The 21,952-nt window shown below is 39.0% G+C and overlaps 1 protein-coding gene across 1 annotated transcript in view; it reads right to left on the reverse strand.

Annotated features, from left to right (window-relative positions):
• The window catches only part of FMN2 (formin 2), a 312,579-nt gene that overhangs the window by 103,440 nt on the left and 187,187 nt on the right, over positions 1 to 21,952 (reverse strand). The window contains exon 8 of the mRNA XM_060126886.1: positions 15,602 to 15,663. Coding sequence (XP_059982869.1) covers positions 15,602 to 15,663 — 62 coding nt within the window. The remainder of the gene's footprint in view (positions 1 to 15,601; positions 15,664 to 21,952) is intronic.

A 21,952-nucleotide genomic window follows, 5' to 3' on the forward strand; every position in this document is an offset into this window, starting at 1 on the left:
GCTTAGTGGGTTCCAAGGGAATATGATACTAAGGGATAAAAGCAGACACAGAAGTTCCATGATGTTCCATGGAGGGGATGAGGGTAAATCCTGGGAATGTGTGTGGAACGTCCAAGCTAAGTGCTCCAGAGGTGAGTTCTCTCTGCGTTTATAACATGAGGGTTTATGACCCAGAAGAATGACAGAGGGGGAAAGAGGGGATAACAAAGGTTCAGTGATATTCACTAGGACGAGATGGTGAGTAGAAGTTTCCCAACTGAAGGCAGCTTTGTCAGTGCTTGTTCTAGTGGTGGGACCAGGAGGTTTTGAGAAGCAGAGGCCAAGTGGCTGGAGGGCCAACAGCTGGGAGAGCTGTTCTCTAATGTGTCCACCCTTGGATTTCACCAATCAAATTAAAATCTAATCTTAAAGCAAGGTGAAAATGTATGTGAGCATTCCTGTGTCGTTAATTACCAGTGAAGTTGTGTTAATCATTCTTTCATTTCCCAGGAATTCACTGGAGACAGTTCATCTAAGAGAAGCACAGTTATCGAAAACTCAGTCGATACCTTTATGACGTGTCAGGCAATGTCACATCCCAGATGAACAGGAAAGAAACATAATTTCTGGATTTTATGAAGTCCATAGCATCAATCTGTAACTGATTCAAGACCTAAAGCTTTTCTTTTTTAATTCTGAAATTCACCTTAAACACATTTATAGTTGAAAATGAGCTACAGGGATTCCAGGAACCAACCCCAAAAAGCAATGAAATATGAGAATATGGTTTTCAAACAGCTCCATGGGGAAAGTCAGTAATCCTCTCACATTTGTTTGAAGAAACTAATGATGAAATGTTGCTAAAAATATGAATCCAGTAAAGACCTCTTGGAAGTGACAGGAACAGACAGTTAATCCAGTTCACTTTCACTAAGGTAACACAGTGCACACCTCTGAGGATGCTTGATCCTGTAAAGTGTGCCGGTTACTTTTCCAGATTGAAGTTTATGGTCTCTCAACCATGATGGTAAGTAAAGATCACTACCACTGTGCCCATGAAATCCAATCCCAAGAAGTGTAAATAAAGTTAAACCTCTAATTCTTGCTATCTTGCCTGCTTTTTTTTCTCCTTCTAATTGGATTAGAGCTGTTTAATTACAAATTGATGGGGATTTTTTTCTCCTTTTTTCAATATTTTTTCTTGGACTGAACTTCTAATAAGATTCACTTCCAAGGTTTGGTTTTGTCTTACTATTTAAGATTTTTTTTTTCTTGACTATGAGATAAAGGGAACTGAATCTAAAAAAACAATTCAATTGATAGCTATACAAGGACACTTTTATGGACACATTTCTGAATTGATATTAAATATCTGATTCACTAAATATTTATTCACTAAAATAAGGAATCTACCTCAACTTCTCCTCCATCCCCCCAATCCCCATCCATCACTTCTCACCGGGCCATCTGAGGAGTGTGTACTAGGAATCAGAATCAACAGATACATTTAACCAACTATAAATATTACATACTGCTTTTGAAGATATTTTACCCTCAAAACTCAATGGTATTAAATAACCCAAAGTTAACTGTAAAGATTTTTGCTTTTAAAAACTCAACGGGATATACTGTATTTAGTATCTCTGTGGATTCACTAGGTGTTTTGGGTTTTTTTTAACATCTTTATTGGAGTATAATTGCTTTACAAAGGTGTGTTAGTTTTGGCTTTATAACAAAGTGAATCAGCAATACGTATACATATATCCCCATATCTCCTCCCTCTTGCAGTCTCCCTCCCACCCTCCCTATTCCACCCCTCCAGGGGCTCGCAAAGAACCGAGCTGATCTCCCTGTGCTATGTGGCTGTTTCCCACTAGCTATCTATTTTACATTTGGTAGTGTATATATGTCCATGCCACTCTCTCACTTCGTCCCAGCTTGCCCTTCCCCCTCCCCGTGTCCTCAAGTCCATTCTCTACGTCTGCATTTTTATTCCTGTCCTGCCCTTAGGTTCTTCAGAACCTTTTTTTTTTTTAGATTCCATATATACGTGTTAACATACAGTATTTGTTTTTCTCTTTCTGACTTACTTCACTCTGTATGACAGACTCGAGGTCCATCCACCTCATTACAAATAACTCAATTTCGTTTCTTTTTATGGCTGAGTAATATTCCACTGTATATATGTGCCACATCTTCTTTATCCATTCATCTGTCTACGGACACTTAGGATGCTTCCATGTCCTGGCTATTGTAAATAGAGCTGCAATTAATATTGTGGTGCATGACTCTTTTTGAATTATGGTTTTCTCAGGGTATATGCCCAGTAGTGGGATGGCTGGGTCATATGTAGTTCTATTTTTAGTTTTTTAAGGAACCTCCATACTGTTCTCCATAGTAGCGGTATCAATTTACATTCCTACCAACAGTGCAAGAGGGCCACCTTTTCTCCACACCCTATCCAGCATATATTGTTTGTAGATTTTTTCATGATGGCCATGCTGACTGGTATGAGGTGATACCTCGTTGTAGCTTTGATTTGCATTTCTCTAATGATTAGTGATGTTGAGCATCCTTTCATGTGTTTGTTGGCAATCTGTATATCTTCTTTGGAGAAATGTCTATTTCAGTCTTCTGCCCATTTTTGGATTGGGTTGTTCGTTTTTTTGATATTGAGCTGAATGAGCTGCTTGTATATTTTGGAGATTAATCCTTTATCAGTTGCTTCATTTGCAAATATTTTCTCTCATTCTGAGGGTTGTCTTTGCATCTTGTTTATGGTTTCCTTTGCTGTGCAAAAGCTTTTAAGTTTCATTAGGTCCCATTTATTTTTGTTTATATTTCCATTTCTCTAGGAGGTGGGTTTAAAAGGATCTTGCTGTAATTTATGTCATAGAGTGTTCTGCCTATGTTTTCCTCTGAGAGTTTTATAGTGTGTGGTCTTACATTTCGGTCTTTAATCCATTTTGAGTTTATTTTTGTGTATGATGTTAGCGAGTGTTCTAATTTCATTCTTTTACATGTAGCTGTCCAGTTTTCCCAGAACCACTTATTGAAGAGGCTGTCTTGATTCACTAGGTTTTAATTCCTCAGGAAACAGGTATTGTGCCGTCAGTATTGCTTTTTTGTTTTTTTTTAAATAAATTTATTTATTTTATTTACATTTATTTTTGGCTGTGTTGGGTCTTCTTTGCTGCACATGGGCTTTCTCTAGATGTGGCGAGTGGGGGCTGCTCATTGTTGTGGTTTGCGGGCTTCTCATTGTGGTGGCTTCTCTTGTTGCCGAGCACGGGCTCTAGGAACATGGGATCAAGAGTTGTGGCTCGCTGGCCCTAGAGCGTAGGCTCCATAGTTGTGGCGCACGGGCTTAGTTGCTCTGTGGCATATGGGAACCTCCCGGACCAGGGCTCGAACCCGTGTCCCCTGCATTGGCAGGCAGATTCTTAACCACTGTGCCACCGGGAAGCCCAGGTTTGTGGTTTCAGAAATTATGTTGTGGTTAGATTTGGAGACTGCCCCAAATTCATTGACATCTGTAAGAGAAAGCTCCCTGCCAACCATATGCCACCAGGGAGAACAAAGATTACATTCTAAACAAGGCTGTGTAACAAGAACATCCATCTGTTTCACAGAGGTTACATGGTCCAATGACACGGAAGCATCTGGAAAAAGCAAGTATGTATTTATAGCAAAGGATTCAGGTTGGCTACGTTTATTGTTCTCAAGGATAAGCAGTGGAATGCCAAGTAAGAGTGTTATTTTGTACACCTGAAACAAATATCTCAACTACATTTCAATAAAAAATGAAAAGAAAAAAAAAAAGTAAAGTAACTGGTAATAAAAACATTACTCCTCATATATTTAATATATTTTGTTATCAATTAAATAGACATTAGTCTATTTTTTCTCGATAAAACTTAAATATCCGTTTGAATACCATTATTAAACTATTAAGGCAAAATTAAGACTGTATTTAGATACCTTTCAAATCAGGTCAAGATTTCAGACCTGAAATGAGTAATTACAGTTATATCAACACAATAAAGTTTTGAAAGATTTCCAAGGAGTCCCCAAGCCAGACCCAAGAGCACACATCAGTTTTTCCATCCAGAAGTACCTTCATATGAACAAGATTCATGTCCTGTGGAATGACACGTGACATAGGAATTACATGCCAAATAAGAACAAACCTCCCTACTGTCCATGCCAGCTAGTGGCTCTGGGCCCTCAGCTTACCCCACTGACCCCATTGACATAGTGGACAGGCCTCAGCACTGTGCCCTTCACCGGAGTGAGCACAATGTTATGCTTTATCAGTAGGGGGTGCTGGAGGCACACAGCAGGAGGAAAGGGGGCTTCTGGTGTGCAGGCATTGGCCTTTTCCTCTCTACCTGTGCACAGATGATCCACAGTGTGGGTGTGTGAGGACATGGGTTGGGTGTCCTCTGGCCGACCGTGACTGCAGCCACAAACCAGAGCACACAGAGCCCCTCGGAGCTTTGCAGTCCTGGCCGAGGTCCCACGACCTCTTCACTCCCCACGTGGACACCAGGCACTGCACACATGCGCCAGCCACGGCTCACCTGGGCCCTGAGCTCTGTTTCCTGGGCTCTCTCAGCGTGGATGTGGCAGGCTCTGGGCTCTGCCTGTGGGGCATCCTGATGCCAGCACGCCTGGCCACAAGCTGTGGCTCACCTGCTGCCCTAAGTTTGTTTTCCACTCACCCAGAGACTGGGGACCAGGTGTGGTCTGGGCAAACCAGGGTGCTGCAGACACACCTAGTCCAGGGAGAAGGTCTCCCTCCAAGTCTCTCCTCGCTTGGGTCCTAGAGCCATCTTCACATCCTTGTACTCTCCCAGCACAGGTTAACCATTCACTATAATAAGTTTCCCTGTTTACTTTACCCTGAGGCTTCTATCCTCTGATTGGACCCGGACTGATAGCACAGCCAATCCCCAGCACCTGACATCCCACTTTCTGCCCTGAAGCAACTAGACTCCTATATCAATTTGAATGAATGAGTAGACAACTCAAACCTAACAGGACCAAGACACATTTTTATTCCCCATCCTTCACCAAACCACTTCAATGTATCTCTGAATGGCAACTCTATTGTCCAGGCCAAATTCCTAGGGATCCCCCTTCATTCCTCTTTCTCACAGTCTGTATCCAGACCACCAGAACAAAGGCACCAGTCGCCCCCACCAGGAAGCCTACACAACCCACTGAAGCAGGCTTACCCACTGGGAGCAGACACCAAAAACAACAGGAACTATGAACCTGCAGCCAGCAAAACGGAGACCCCAAACACAGTAAGTTAAGCAAACAGAAAAATACACACCAGATGAAGGAGCAAGGTAAAAACCCACCAGACCAAACAAATAAAGATGAAATAGGCAGTCTACCTGAAAAAGAGTGAAGAGTAATGATAGTAAAGATGACCCAAAATCTTGCAAATAGAATGGTGAAAATTCAAGAAACGTTTAATAAGGAAGTAGAAGAACTAAAGAGAAAACAAACAATGAAAAGCAACACAATAAATGACATTAAAAATTCTCTAGAAGGAATCAATAGCAGAATAACTGAGGCAGAAGAACGGATATGTGACCTGGAAGATAAAATAGTAGAAATAACTACTACAGAGCAGAATAAAGAAAAAAGAATGAAAAGAATTGAGGACAGTCTCAGAGACCTTTGGGACAACATTAAATGCACCAACATTCTAATTATGGGGGTCCCAGAAGAAGAAAAGAAATAGAAAGGGACTGAGAAAATACTTGAAAATACTTGAAATACTTCTTTCCTTAATATGGGAAAGAAGATAGTTAATAAAGTCCAGAAAGCACAGAGAGTCCCATACAGGATAAATCCAAGGAGAAACATGCCAAGACACATATTAAACTATCAAAAACAGAAACACGCCAAGGCACATATTAAACTATCAAAAATTAAATACAAAGAAAAAATATTAAAAGCAGGAAGGGTAAAATAACATACAAGGGAATCTCCATAAGGTTAACAGCTGATCTTCAGCAGAAACTCTGCAAGCCAGAAGGGAGTGGCAGGACATATTTAAAGAGATGACAGGGAAAAACTTACAACCAATATTACCCAGCAAGGATCTCAATCAGATTTGATGGAACAATTAAAAGCTTTACAGACAAGCAAAATTTAAGAGAATTCAGCACCACCAAACCAGCTTTACAACAAATGTTGAAGGAACTTTTCTAGGCAGGAAACACAAGAGAAGGAAAAGACCTACAATACCAAGCCCAAAACAATTAAGAAAATGGTAAAAGGAATATACATATCAATAACTACCTTAAATGTAAATGAATTAAATGCTCCAACCAAAAGACAGAGACTGGCTGAATGGTTACAAAAACAAGACCCATATATATACAGTCCAAAAGAGAACCATTTCAGACTTATGGACACATACAGACTGAAAGAGAGGGGATGGAAAAAGACATTCCATGCAAATGGAAATCAAAGCAGAGCTGGAGGAGCAATACTCATATCAGATAAAATAGACTTTAAAATAAAGACTATTACAAGAGACAAAGGAGGACACTACATAATGATCAAGGGAGCAATATTTATAAACTGTATAAATACATACAAATTATAACAATTGTAAATATTTATGCACCCAACATAGGAACACTTCAATGCATAAGGCAAATGCTAACAGCCATAAAAGGAGAAATCAGCACTAACATAATCATAGTAGGGGATTTTAACACCTAAATTTCACCAATGGACAGATCATCCAAAATGAAAATAAATAAGGAAACACAAGCTTTAAATGATACATTAAACAAGATGGACTTAATTGATATTTATACGACATTCCATTCAAAAAAAACAATACAGTTTCTTCTCAAGTCTTCATGGAACATTCTTCAGGAAAGATCATATCTTGGGTCACAAATCAAGCCTTGGTAAATTTAAGAAAGTTGAAATCATATCAAGTATGTTTTCTGACCACAATGCTATTAGACTAGATATCAATTACAGGAAAAAAATATGTAAAAAATACAAACACATGGAGGCTAAACAATACACTACTTAAGTACCAAGAGATCACTGAAGAAATCAAAGAGAAACAAATGACAATGAAAACACGACGACCCAAAACCTAAGGGATGCAGCAAAAGCAGTTCTGAGAGGGAAGTTTATAACAATACAATACTACCTCAAGAAACAAGAAAAATCTCAAATAAACAATTTAACTTTAAACCTAAAGCTATTAGAGAAAGAAGAACAAAAGAACCCCAAAGTTAGCAGAAGGAAAGAAATGATAAAGATCAGATAAGAAATAAAAGAAAAAGAAATTAAGGAAACAATAGCAAAGATCAATAAAACTAAAAGCTGGTTCCTTGAGAAGATAAACAAAATTATAAACAATTAGCCAGACTCATCAAGAAAAAAAGGGAGAAGACTGAAATCAATAGAATTAGAAATGAAAAAGGAGAAGTAACAACTGACAATGCAGAAATACAAAGGGTCATGAGAGATTCCTACAAGCAACTATATGCCAACAAAGTGGACAACCTGGAAGAAATGGATAAATTCCTTGAAAAGCACAACGTTCCTAGACGGACCAGGAAGAAATAGAAAATATAAACAGACCAATCACAAGCACGTAAATTGAGACTGTGATTAAAAATCTTCCAACAAACAAAAGTCCAGGACCACATGGCTTCACAGGTGAATTCTATCAAACATTTAGAGAAGAGCTAGCACCTATCCTTTTCAAACTCTTCCAAAATACAGCAGAGGGAGGAACACTCCCAGACTCATTCTACGAGGTCACCATCACCCTGATACCAAAACCAGACAAAGATGTCACAAAGAATGAAAATTACAGGCCAATATCACTGATGAACATAGATGCAAAAATCCTCAACAAAATACTAGCTAACAGAATCCAACAGCACATTAAAAGGAACATACGTCATGATCAAGTGGGGTTTATTCTATGAATTCAAGGATTCTTCAATATAAACAAATCAATCGATGTGATAAACCATATTAACAAATTGACTGAAAAAAACCATATGATCATCTCAATAGATGCAGAAAAAACTTTTGACAAAATTCAACACCAATTTATGACAAAAACCTTCCAGAAAGTAGGCATAGAGGGAACTTTCCTCAACATAATAAAGGCCATATATGACAAACCCACAGCCAACATCGTTCTCAATGGTGAAAAGCTGAAACCACTTCCACTATAATCAGAAACAAGAGAAGGTTGCCCACTCTCACCACTATTATTCAACATACTTTTGGAAGTTTTTGCCACAGTAATCAGAGAAGAAATAAAAGGAATCCAAATTGGAAAAGAAGAAGTAAAGCTGTCACTCTTTACAGATGACATGATACTATACATAAAGAGTCCTAAAGATGCTACCAGAAAACTACTAGAGCTGATCAACGAATTTGGCAAAGTAGCAGGATACAAAATTAATACACAGAAATCTCTTGCACTCCTATACACTAATGATAAAAAATCTGAAAGAGAAATTAAGGAAACACTCTCATTTACCATTGTAACAAAAAGAATAAAATACCTAAGGAATAAACCTACCTAAGGAGACAAAAGACCTGTATGCAGAAAACTATAAGACACTGACGATAGAAATTAAAGATGATAAAAACAGATGGAGAGATATACCATGTTCTTGGATTGGAAGAATCAACATTGTGAAAATGACTATACTACCCAAAGCAATCATCTACAGATTCAATGCAATCCCTATCAAATTACCAACGGCATTTTCCCAGCACTAGAACAAAAAATTTCACAATTTGTATAGCATCACAAAAGACCCCGAATAGTCAAAGCAATCTTGAAAAATGGCGCTGGGGGAATCAGGCTCTCTGACTTCACACTCTACTACAAAGCTACAGTAATGAAGACAGTATGGCACTGGCACAAAAACAGAACTATACATCAACAGAACAGGATAGAAAGCCCAGAGATAAACACATGCACATATGGTCATCTTATTTTTGATAAAGGAGGCAAGAATATACAATGGAGAAAAGACAGCCTCTTCAATATATGGTGCTGGGAAAACTGGACAGCTACATGTAAAAGAATGAAATTAGAAAACTCCCTAACACCATACACAGATATAAACTCAAAATGGATTAAGGACCTAAATGTAACGCCAGACACTGTAAAACTCTTAGAGGAAAACATAGGCAGAACACGGTATGACATAAATCACAACAAGATCCTTTTTGACCCACTTCCTAGAGAAATGGAAATAAAAACAGAAATAAACAAATGGGACCTAATGAAACTTAAAAGCTTTTGCACAGCAAAGGAGACCAAAAAGAAGACGCAAAGACAACCCTCAGAATGGGAGAAAATATTTATAAATGAAGCAACTGACACAGGATCAAACTCCAAAATTTACAAGCAACTCATGTAGCTCAATATCAAAAAAACAAATAACCCAATCCAAAAATGGGCAGAAGACCTAAACAGATATTTCTCTAAAGAATATATACAGATTGCCAACAAACACATGAAAGAAAGCTCAACAGCACTAATCATTAGAGAAATGCAAATCAAAACTACAATGAGGTATCACCTCACACCAGTCAGAATGGCCATCGTCAAAAAATCTACAAACAATAAATGCTGGCGAGGATGTGGAGAAAAGGGAACCCTCTTGCACTGTTGGTGGGAATATAAATTGATACAGCCACTATGGAGAGCAGTATGGAGGTTCCTTAAAAAACTACAAATAGAACTACCATACGACCCAGCAATCCCACTACTGGGCATATACCCTGAGAAAACCATAGTTCCTAAAGAGTCATGTACCACAATGTTCATTGCAGCTCTATTTACAATAGCCAGGACATGGAAGCAACCTAAGTTCCCACTGACAGATGAATAGATAAAGAAGATGTGGCACATATATACAATGGAATATTACCTAGCTATAAAATGAAATGAAATTGAGTTATTTGTAGTGAGGTGGATGGACCTAGAGTCTGTCATACAGAGTGAGGTAAATCAGAAAGAGAAAAAGAAATACCGTATGCTAACACATATATATGGAATCTAAAAAGAAAAAAAAAAAGAATGGTTCTGAAGAACCTAAAAGCAGGGCAGGAATAAAGATGCAGACGTAGAGAATGCACTTGGGGATAGGGGGAGGGGGAAGGGTAACCTGGGACAAAGTGAGAGAGTGGCATGGACTTTTAAATCCTGCCAAATATAAAATAGATAGCTAGTGGGAAGCAGCCGCAAAGCCCAGGGTGATCAGCTCGGTGCTTTGTGACCACCTAGAGGGATGGGATAGGGAGGGTGGGAGGGAGACGCAAGAGGGAGGAGATATGGGGATATAAATATATGTATAGCTGATTCACTTTGTTATAAAGCAGAAACTAACACATCACTTTAAAGCAATTATTCTCCAATAGCGATGTTTAAAAAAAATTGGGGGGGATTTGAAATAGATGTAGAATCAAGCAGTATGACAATAAAAGTCAAAGGTGAAAGAAGTACGTAGTGCTAAAGTATTCTTAGGTTCTATCATTCCTGTAGAAATAGAAAAGTGAAATATTCTGGTATTATTAACGAAGTGGTTAAGAATTATTTGTGTAAGACTGTGATAAATCAGGAATGATTTTAGTCTCTAAGGGAACAATCTTTAAAAGTTAAATGGATAAGACACAAGCTAATATATGGTAATGTTTTTAAATAGGAAACAAAAATGATTAAACCCAAATAAAACATATAAGGGAAGAAATGTTATACTATAGAAACAAACGTTTGTATAAAACGAAAGATGATATAGCTATACTACTCAGACACTTTAAGGCTATAAACATTAGAGATGAAGACAAAATGCATCATCATGATTAAGCTGTCAATCCAACAGGAAGATATGAATCCTAAATCTCTATTTGTCAAAGAGTCAAACTTCACAATATGTAGAGCCAAATTTGACTAAATGTAGACTTGAGGATTCCATATTTGTAATGTGAGATTTTAACAAACCTTCCCCACTGCTAAAAAAATAAATCAGTAACGATAGAGACTTTAACTACATGATTAGCAAACTTGATGTAATTTATATTTATATATATGTATATATATATGGACTACTGTACTGTATTTAAAGATGTATGTGAGGCCACTCTCACTTTCTGAGACAGACCACATTCTGTCTTTGGAATATGTATCTGTCTAAATAAACCTGCTTTCACCTTAAAAAAAAAAAAAAAAGAAAGAAAGCAATATTACTTTTTTTTTTGCGGTACCCGGGCCTCTCACTGTTGGGGCCTCTCCCGTTGCGGAGCACAGGCTCCGGACGCGCAGGCTCACCGGCCATGGCTCACGGGCCCAGCCGCTCCGCGGCATGTAGGATCCTCCCGGACCGGGTCACAAACCCGTGTCCCCTGCATCGGCAGGCGGACTCTCCACCACTGCGCCACCAGGGAAGCCCGCAACATTACTTTTTACAGTGATCGTTCTAAAAAGTATAGCATTTGAAATAGCGATAGTCACCATTTTAATCTCTTTCATTGATAAAACCACACCAAGAGCAAAAATAGAATTCTCAGGTCATTCTTTAATTAATTAGTAATTATTTTTAATATTATATATAAGCCATAATGCTAAACATGGAATATGAAAATCCTACTGATAAGGAATTTATAGTTAAGTTAAAAGATAATACATATGCACACATAACAATAATATAAATCAAAAAGAGGCAAGTGCCCAAGGAAAAGAAGATATAAAGCACAACAAAACTCCAAGGCTGTCCTGCCTATAAAGGACATTATTGGAACAACCAGCAAAGCACTGGGATCTGAGGGTTAGATGACAGCAGTATATCAATGTCAATTTCATAATGGTGCTGGTTGCATTGTGGTTAAGTGTGTGCTACATTGTAGGAAATATACACTAAAGTATTGAGGGACTATCAAGCATAATGTTGACAATTTATTTGCAAATGATACAGAAGAATTGTTCTTCATAGTATACCTGCAACTTTATTGTACCTCTGAGACTGTTTCAAAAGAAAAAAATTCAAATTTTTAAATGATGATTGTAAACAAAGTGGAATCATTCTAAATTTAACAAAAGTTTTAAAAATGTATTCCCTGTTAATTCATGTTGCCTATAAACACACGGGTATTTACTCTGCTTCGTTCGGCAAAATCTTCAGACCCCCGAGGGGAAGGTCCAGTTTTAATTTAATTTACATAGTGCACAACCTTTGTTACCTTCAATCCTACCAGCCTTAGAGACAGTTATTTGCTGTTTGACAATGTTAGATATTTTAAGTTCTGTGCCCACATTTATTTTTATTAAAAAAAATCATAATAGTGTTGAATGGCCTAGAAACTTCTTTTTACATCCAACAAAAAGTTGATGTTCTCCTTATGAATTATTAGAAACCTTATTTAAAAATGAGGAAACTGAAGCTGAAGAAGCATCAATAAGTCACTGGAGGTGTCCATGAGCTTGTGGTGCTGGAATCTGGGCCATGTTCCTCTGACTTTTCACCCGAGTTCCCTCCATCACACAGTGTGTCCTTGCTCCTCCTGGAAGGTCCTGTCCAGTTCTCCCTGAGAGTCAGGAAATTCTGTGCCTCAGAGCACAGTCATCAGGAGGGGACCAGAGTCACCCCCAGTGCTGAGCTGACAACCTCTCTGGGTCAGTTCCCTCTTTTCTAACAATAGTACTTCTTCCTCCTACCCGCTAAGTCGGCGGTAAGGCACTTGGAGGATTAAATATAACGCACTTAGATCAGTGCTTGGTGTATAATAAACATTAGATTATTACTATTCTAAACATCATATACCCTGATTTTTAAATGATCATGGCTCTTTTAGGAACTTAAACAACTGGAATGAAGGGATTTGAACAAATGCATTTTTCACTACTAGGGAATATGTATCTCAATTTTCTCTTAATTTAGGGGGAGTGCCTTGGTTTGCTAGAAACATATTCATCATCTAACTGGAGAAGCCTTCATCCACCTCTGTTGTCTGTCAGTCAGAAAGTAACAGATATGTCTCAGTCTTCATCTCTAGAAAACTGAAGATCCTTATATGCCAATAGGTCCCTGGAAGTCTACCCTTAATGACCCAGAATTCTAAAAACACGTAAAAATTTTAAACTTTCATTTACCCTTTTCAAAGTTTCAACCATTCCACTTCTCACCACTTTTTGTGTAGAGCAGGTTACAGTAAGCTACCACACCCACCTAAAAAGAATCACTCATTACTTTGCACGTTCAGTCCTGTTATCACAAAGAAGTAAAAATAGAACAAACATGTTCAATATGGATCCTTACTCATGATGCTATCAGTCAGTCTGAAGAGGCAAAAAGTATTTGAAAACCATATAACAGAAAGTCCAAAGAGGTCTTAGAACCAAGCCTACCAGCAGATTCCACTCATCAATTCATATATATATATTCATTTAATGTTTACTGAATACTTCCTAAGTGCCCAATACTACCTAAATCTAAGTGCTGGGGATGTTGTCGTGGACAAAAGAAATAGTTCTGCCTTCTTTGGACCTGTATTTTAATGGATGTTACTCAGGAATTAGCATGAGTTCTGTCTGTATACAAGGCATATACAATTATCTATTATTTGTAATGGGTGCTTTAAGCTCTCCTACTAAAGATGGTGATCAAAACAATCTGGCCCATTCGTACCGAAACTAGTATCACTGTGAACCACTCCCACCAAAAAGTGATTGTTTTCCTGACACAGTGGAAGTCTGAACCATCAAATTTAAAGACATCAACAATATAAAGAAAACCACAAGTGTAACCAGTGCCATATGGTACTGGTTCTCCTTTCACGGGGTATGACAGTAAGAAATTCTGGGTAGCTATCTGGTTTGTCCAGAGTCAGAAATTTATATTTTGTGAAAGTAATTTACTTTGAAAGACTAAAAACTCCCAAATAAAATACTCTAAATCACTGCAAAATAAACTTCCCTCATAAATATAGTTGTCCCCAATGTTCTCTATTTTTTCTGTATATGTTTCTGCACATGGATATACCAGCTTAAAATAAAACGTTCATGTGTCTTCATATAATATACAGACATGTACCTTATGTATCTACATAAACGCATGTACACGGTATATGGAATGTGTGCACGAGATACAAGTTGACACCCACACTGACATCACACCGTTAAGACCTGTTGAAGGCATTACTCTCCCTGGTGTTTCCTCCTTTCTTCCACCTGGTTCTTGGTTGAGAGAGGGCTGGCAGGAAACACTCGAGGGCAATGAAAGCTCTCTGTACCTCCAAATGGTTCCATTTTTTCCAGTTTCCATCATGTACTGAGTACCAGGTAACAAAACACTCACGCCCTCCCTCTCCGCCTCATGATCGAGTCACATGCCTGCAGCCACGATGGGGACCAGGCGCCAGCGCTACATCACCCATGGACTGGGTGACACACCAGGAGAAATCCCAGCCTCAAAGGGACACCACATGGACGCACGCTTTAAAAGTACCAAATCCAAAAAAAAAAAAAAAAGTACCAAATCCAAGAACGGACAAGCAGCTGGAACACACTCTCCTCAAGGGAGTGGTCAGGGACGGGGGTCTGACTCCTGCCCACCAGACATGTCTCCAGAGCCAGAAATTACTTGACTGGGTACAGAAAAGCCCAGGACCAACCAAGACCAGGCCCCAGAGAGCACAGAGGTTTAAATACCAGCCAGACCACAGGCAAGAACAGAAACAAAATGAAAAAAATAGGGGCACACGGAGACTTTCTCCCAGATACAATCCAGCACACTGAAAAGAGAATCTCTTTCTCACTACGTGAACCAATGTCATTTAATGCTGTGCCCCAGCTACAGCCATTTCACGCAGCCCTGCCCGGACTGCACTTCTGAGAGCACCATGCCCAGGTCATTCTCCTCATTCCTGTTCCCTGCCAACTTCTTAAGTGAAAGTGCTACTAGAAGAAAGACACGATGTCCTGCCACTCAGTGAATGAAACTCCGGCAGATAGAGAAACAGAGTCAGAATGAATTAAATCCCAGGCTCAGCACCAACACGGCCTGTGTGACCTTGGGCAGGTCGTGTGGATGCTCCATGCCAAGTTTCCTCATCTGCAAAATGGGTAATAATAGCAGCTACTGATAGTTTCCATGTGAAGATTAAATGCATCAGCACGTCACACTATACTCCTCTCAAATTAGCGTCCGCCTAAGTACTGATTATATTTCAAAAGAGGGAATCTGAAAGACCTCATGTACAACATGGTTTGAATCACAATTTTTTTTTACATCTTTATTGGAGTATAATTGCTTTACAATGGTGTGTTAGCTTCTGCTTTATAACAAAGTGAATCAGTTATACATATACATATGTTCCCATATCTCTGCCCTCTTGCGTCTCCCTCCCTCCCACCCTCCCTATTTTAAAACTATGAGACCACACATTTATTCAATATTTTCCTAGAAATTATTTTTACAAACCCATAGTTATGTAAATTCAGTGCCCCTGGAACAAATTTCCTCAGAGGACATGGAAGCAACGAGCCTGGACGTATATGTTGTTACATCCTCACACATAAAATTTCCCTGTTACTCACATTCTCATAGAGAGCTTGAAGGGTCTCCAGGTCAACCACGGAATTGTCCAAGTTCACCACAGCTGCGCAAAAAAAACAAAAGAAAGAATATAAATTGCCATAAGCCAGCTGTGAAAATCTCCAACCACCTCAAACAATAGTGACCTTCCACAGAGTGTTCATACCCGGCAGGCAGAGGGTGGGGGCTCTGCCTTCACTGCAGCCTCCTGTCGGGCCACCCCCCAGGCCGAGCTGGCATTTCAATGGGTCAGGTGTCAAGTGTCAAAGCTTTCACACGCTCCACAAATACAAAATCCCAGGAAGAGGGCCCAATGGTCACAGAGAAACTGTGAGTCTGTCTCTTTCATGACTCACCTGAATGAATTTGAAAAATCTGCTTAATACCAGAAAAATAGGCAAATCACTCATGTTACTGCCACATCCTGTTTTTTGTTTGTTTGTTTGTGGTACGCAGGCCTCTCACTGTTGTGGCCTCTCCCGTTGCGGAGCACAGGCTCCGAACGTGCAGGCTCAGCGGCCATGGCTCACGGACCCAGCTGCTCCGTGGCATGTAGGATCCTCCCGGACCAGGGCACGAACCCGTGTCCCCTGCCTGCATCGGCAGGCGGACTCTCAACCACTGCGCCACCAGGGAAGCCCACACATCCTGGTTTTACACCAATAAATGTAAATATCTGCCAATTTATGTACAGACGTTTGACAAAGGTTAAATCTAATCCCTAAACTGGTAGACTAATATGGAAACAGCAGGTGCATTTCCTGTTGCAACTTTTTAAATTGTTATAATCAAAGGAAAATTCTTTGATTATGGTATTGAGATTGGCACAGATGCATCCTTAAAAATCCATCTTTAATATACAAACTGCCCTGCTTATACAAGGAAGAAGTGGAATGGATAATCAAAAACTGGACATGTGTTCTTAAGTGCGTATTTTGGCCTGGGAAACGTGTTGAATTTTGGAATTGGTGTGTTTTATTACTTAATCTAGGTGTAGGTTAACCAAAAGCATTTTGCATTAGTCGTGCACAAATTAGCTGGAAATGAGGTGAATTTGCTCTGATCAAATATGTGCCAAGTAGTCACTGAAGCTGTTGTGGGATTAAAGATTTCTGGGAGAAAAATCACAGAATGGATAATCAAAAAGTGGTTAGACTTACTTTGATAATTGTGGCATTTCACAATGCTTTTTTCCTCAAAGCTTAAAGTACATGACACATCTCTGGCAAAACCCCAAGTAAGAATTAAGAAAGCCAAATTCAATACTGAAACACAGGATGGATAAGAAATCTCACCAAGATAATTTAGCATTTCTGTCTGGAGATGGGAAGTGAGTCCAGATTCACCAAAAAAATATCATATCAACTAGAATATAATACTTCTAGCCTAATAATATTCCACTATCTCAATCTCTAAAAAAATTAGGTCTCAAGTTTAAATCTAAGAATTAAGATTTGCAATCAAATACTTTTTACTCTTTAGACCATATAAGGCAACCATACCACAAACTGTTTAATGTTTCAAAGCAGTAAACCATCGCCCAGCTATGACTAAATTTCAAAAGCTAATTAAAAGGGATTAACAAATGATTTTCACTAGAGGTAATATGGCTAAAAATAATGTAACAAAATACATAAAACTAAAATAAAGATATCATCTTCATGCATGGAATTACCATTTTTAGATTACATTCATGCAGAGTCTAGCCCTTAAGGAGACTCTTAGAGTGAATCCAAAGTTCTCTAACTTTGGAATTCATTAGCTAATAATCCAATATTTCTATATTCCTTGGGAGATACACCGAGAGATCGACAGGAAACTATGAAGGAAATGCTAGTGGTCCACTTAACACAAGGTTTCATTTTCAGAACAAGGAAAAGAAACACAATAAAATCATTCATGCTCAAGTCAAAACTCATAAAAGATATGATTAACCTCTGACTTTATTATTTTAAAACATAGTATTATTTCTACAAGTTTTCCCTACACGAAATGTTACTTGTAAATATACTAAGGTTTCTCATATTTTATCTCATGCAATGTTACGTGCCAAAGAATATTTTTATAAATGTCACATGGTCCTAAGCAATTCCTCAAAAAGTCCTAATCCATGAAATGTCATTTTTTAACCATCCACAGGAAATCTCAATGGAAAGCAACTCTGCTACTACTTTACCACATAATTTTCCCTTAATTGGCTTCACACGTGAGAAATGAAAGATGCGGACTAGATGAGGGGAAATATCATTCATTCATGTTTGTTTATAACTTAGTCCTGCCCCTCCTTCTCCTCCCCCCAACCAGCTTAAAAGTTTGGCTCATTTTAGGTTAATATAGAGAGTGATGTCAGCTATTTGTTTAATGTAGTGATGAGATATTTAAAATATGAATCAATTCTTGACAACTAGTCACTTGACCATATGGCAAAAGTGTTAAATATATCTGTACTGGTTAAAAATTGTTTTCAGCTGTAAAAAGGATGTGTGAGTAAATAATGACAAACAAAACTGAGATAGGTTGGTACTGATTCAGGGACTACAAACAGGTTAGGGCCAACATTTTTTTAATGGTCTTTTCCTCAAGTGGAAAAATGGCAGCCATGGCTCCATTGATCACTCTCACATTCCAGGCAAAATGAAGAAGGAAGAAAGGAAGCAACAAGAAGGCATGTGTAATGCCTATTCTTAGCAGATGTCTCCTTATGTCTCTCTGGCTAGAGTAGCTTCCCATGATCACCTAGAATTGAGGAGAAGCTGAAAAGTGTAGATAATGTGGACAAACTGCTATCTCTAAGAAAACAGTGTTTTAAAGCTCCAGCTTAAGTAATCTCTGAAACACTCCCTAACTTCCATAGCTCATCCTGACCTTCCCAGCCTCTTGATTCTACCCTTTAATACAAGTCACCTGATACATTTCAGATATTCCCTCTTTTGTATGTATGTGCTCTGTCCCTCCAAGGAGATTTTGAAGAGTGTGATAGCAAGCATGTGTCTTAGGTATCATCAGCTTACGCCAGAGCGTTCCATATATAGTAGAAAATTGAAAAGATTACAGTGCAAAAACCAAAAGTTATTACTGAACCTTCGGAGAGAAGACATAACAGCCAAGCTTAAGAAAGACTCACTAGAAGCCACATATTTGCATTATCAGTTCCATAAATCCACAGAGGCAGCAACACCCAAGAAAGCAAAAGGCAAATACCAGCACGGGTAGCAGTGCTGCTCACACAGTACCACGAGCATAACGGCCCATGTGATGATGAGGGAATCTGGCACTGAGTCCTACAGGGTAAGAGAAAGCTGTTTCTGGGGGAGAGGTCTCCTCTTCCGCTTCACATCTGCATTCTTTGGGGGATGAAAATGGTCAGTGTTTACTCATTCAGGAGTTTCTAGTTCTGTCTTTAACTGTCCTGCCAGGGGATATAAAAAGAAAAAAGAAAGAAAAAACACCAGTTTGGTAGAAAGGCCTAGAACTGTTATCTCTAAATTTTTACTTGAAACTCAGTAAAGCACAGAAACGTCAGCTGCGGGCATGCCGCTGTACCACATGATGGCAGTGGAGCCAAGGGTCACACGCAGAGGTCCTTTATACGGAAACACGATGCGCTGACACCTGCCTGAGAATCTGCTCACCCAGGAGTTACTCTAAAAACTGTCCAAATGTATGACTTAACAAAACTTTCCTAAAGATGCAGTCAAGCAACTTTTAAAATTTTGTTGGCTTTGCTTGGCTTAACTGAACAAATCCAACAATTTATTAAAACTAACATTTCTCAGAGAGAGAAAGGCACTTGGGACCATCTTCATCTGAATATTTCACACTTGAAAATGAAACCAAGCAGGACCCTGCGGGGCCCTCCCGGGTACAAAAGCCTTTCCATGTCCCCCGTTTCTTGTCTGTAGGAGAAAGGCTTCAGCCTCCGAGACCTTCCCTGAGTTACTAATGAAAGCGAGAGAACAAAGGAAAGGCAGTCGGGAAACAGAAGTATAGCTGGCGCAGCGACGGGGCAGGGTCCCAGTTCCTCCTCAAGAGATGTACTTAACAATCTGACACACACGGAACTCTGAGCTCTTCTACAGGGACTGGGGCCCCACCCAGTGGAGGACGGTAACTTAAGGTTGAGCACAACTACAGGGACACCAGACTGGTTGGAACCACAAGGCTGATGATGGACATTCCTGGAGCCCCACCTGGTTATCGCCCCACCAACCAATCAGAGGAGGATCACACACCCGGCAGCCCTCCCCCCAGATTTTGCCTATAGAAACTCTTCCCCCCAAACCATCAGAGCTTTTTGAGCACGAGCGACGCATTCTCCTTGCTTGACCCTGTAACGAAACTTTCTCTGCTCAAACTCCAATGTTTCGGTTTGTTCGGCACATGGACTTGGGTCCGACAACAATTAGATGACAGGAAACACTACACTTGCATTCCTTACACATCCCAGCACCAAACACGCTTGAGCTCCTGGTCACAGGTGCACAGGCACACCTTTCAGCAGGAAACTAGCCAGAAGACACATTGGGTTAGGGTTTGGGAAACACCCAAGCTCTTGAATAATACTTGAAGCAATTCTGGATTACCTAAAGAATACAAAACATTTGTATTCATCTATGAAGAAAACAGAGTATCTTCTTGAAAACATTTTCATCCATTCATTGAACAAATATTCTCAGAGTCCTAAGTTTGGCCCAGACACTCCTCTCAGCCCTGATAGACATGCTTCTTGTCCTTGAAGAGTTTACACTTTATTACCAAGCAATTAAAATGCTGTATGCCCTGGAAAGGAAGAAAATTGTAGTTTTATAACGTCGTGTAATTTAGGAATCGTATTCATTTATACTGTCCTCTCTTTTCAGGCAGCTTAACCAGGTGGCAGACAATAAAATGCCAGAATTCTATAGATTTTGTACTTAGGCTATGTAGAGAAAGGCTTTCCTATTGGAAAAATTAATCTGACACCCAATCCACCAATAGTGCATCTCAAGCACACCTACTTCTACAAGTTTAACAACCTAAGTGCCTAAGTCAGTGGGCCTCCCTGACAAGAGTTGCATAAGTTAAACTGTCAGCAAGTGTTTTTTCCTAAGTCAGTATGGCACCTGCTTTTATGGGCAGGGGAAGATGAATATTAAGACTATGCTTCTGGAATAAAATCTTTAAATGCAAACATGACAGCCACTGTAGACCTTTTAATTTAGCGATACTGTATTTCACTTCTGTTTTTGGAGAGATGCGTTGACTGGACCACACAGGTACGACTCAGGGATTATCTCAACTATTTAGATAAGATTTACTTGGGGACTTCCATGGCGGTCCAGTGGTTAAGACTCTGCACTTCTCCTGAAGAGAACGTGGGTTTGATCCCTGGTTGGGGAACTAAGACCCCACATGCCACATGGTGTGGCCAAAAAAAAAAAAAAAAAGAAAAGAAAAAAGTAGACTTACTTAAAAAAAAAAAGATTTACTTGACTTTGGCAGGTGACAAAATCTAGGGTGTGGGATAAAGGAGGAAGAAGAAAAGACCGGCACATCCCAGATAGTGTTTAGGTTAAGCATAGTGTATAAATGACCAAATAGTTTCAAACAATGCATGGCACTTTGTGTAAAACAGCCACTGCCTGTTGAATGTTTTCCATAAACCAGCACCGCAAAACGTCCTTTATTGCCCATAGTCCTTTACTGCCCAAAATGGACCTCACCTTGCAGCTTAGGTAAACATTTATACTCATAAAATAGAGCTTAGTGAGTCTCCCTTGATTAGGACCCTAACTCTGGGATCACATTTGCCACTGTTTTCTAGCACACGCTCTAAATGAGCAACAGTGTAAAATTTTACTTTGAATGTAAGCATACATATTGCTCCATAAGTAGAGAACATATCAGAAATTTAAAATTCCTTATGCCAAAATAACTTTCACACAGATAATTATACTTTTTTCAGTGTAATTTACACAAATACATCTGACTTTGAAAGAAACCCAGAACAGAAAGATTGAATTTACAAACACAGTGATTATAATTATGATTTTAAAGAAAAAATTTCCTTTTAAAAATAATTCACCTAAACATACAGTTAAATACCTTCCTTACTATATTATATATGAGCAACTATATATTGGCACACAGGTTAAGGTAGGGGAAGTTTAGTCACTGAAAATTAAAAACACATCAAAAAATAAATATATGTATATTTATAACTAAATAATTCAGAAAGGCTAAAAAATGAAGAGAAGTGAAATTATGCCCAGCACACGCAAATCAAAAAGGCAAGCGTTATGATCTTGATATTTGACAACTTAAGATTCAGGCCAGGAACATTATGTGAACAACAAAACAATGAAAAAAGATAT

The sequence above is a fragment of the Lagenorhynchus albirostris genome, chromosome 16, assembly GCF_949774975.1.
Source record: "Lagenorhynchus albirostris chromosome 16, mLagAlb1.1, whole genome shotgun sequence".
Lineage (NCBI taxonomy): Eukaryota > Metazoa > Chordata > Mammalia > Artiodactyla > Delphinidae > Lagenorhynchus > Lagenorhynchus albirostris.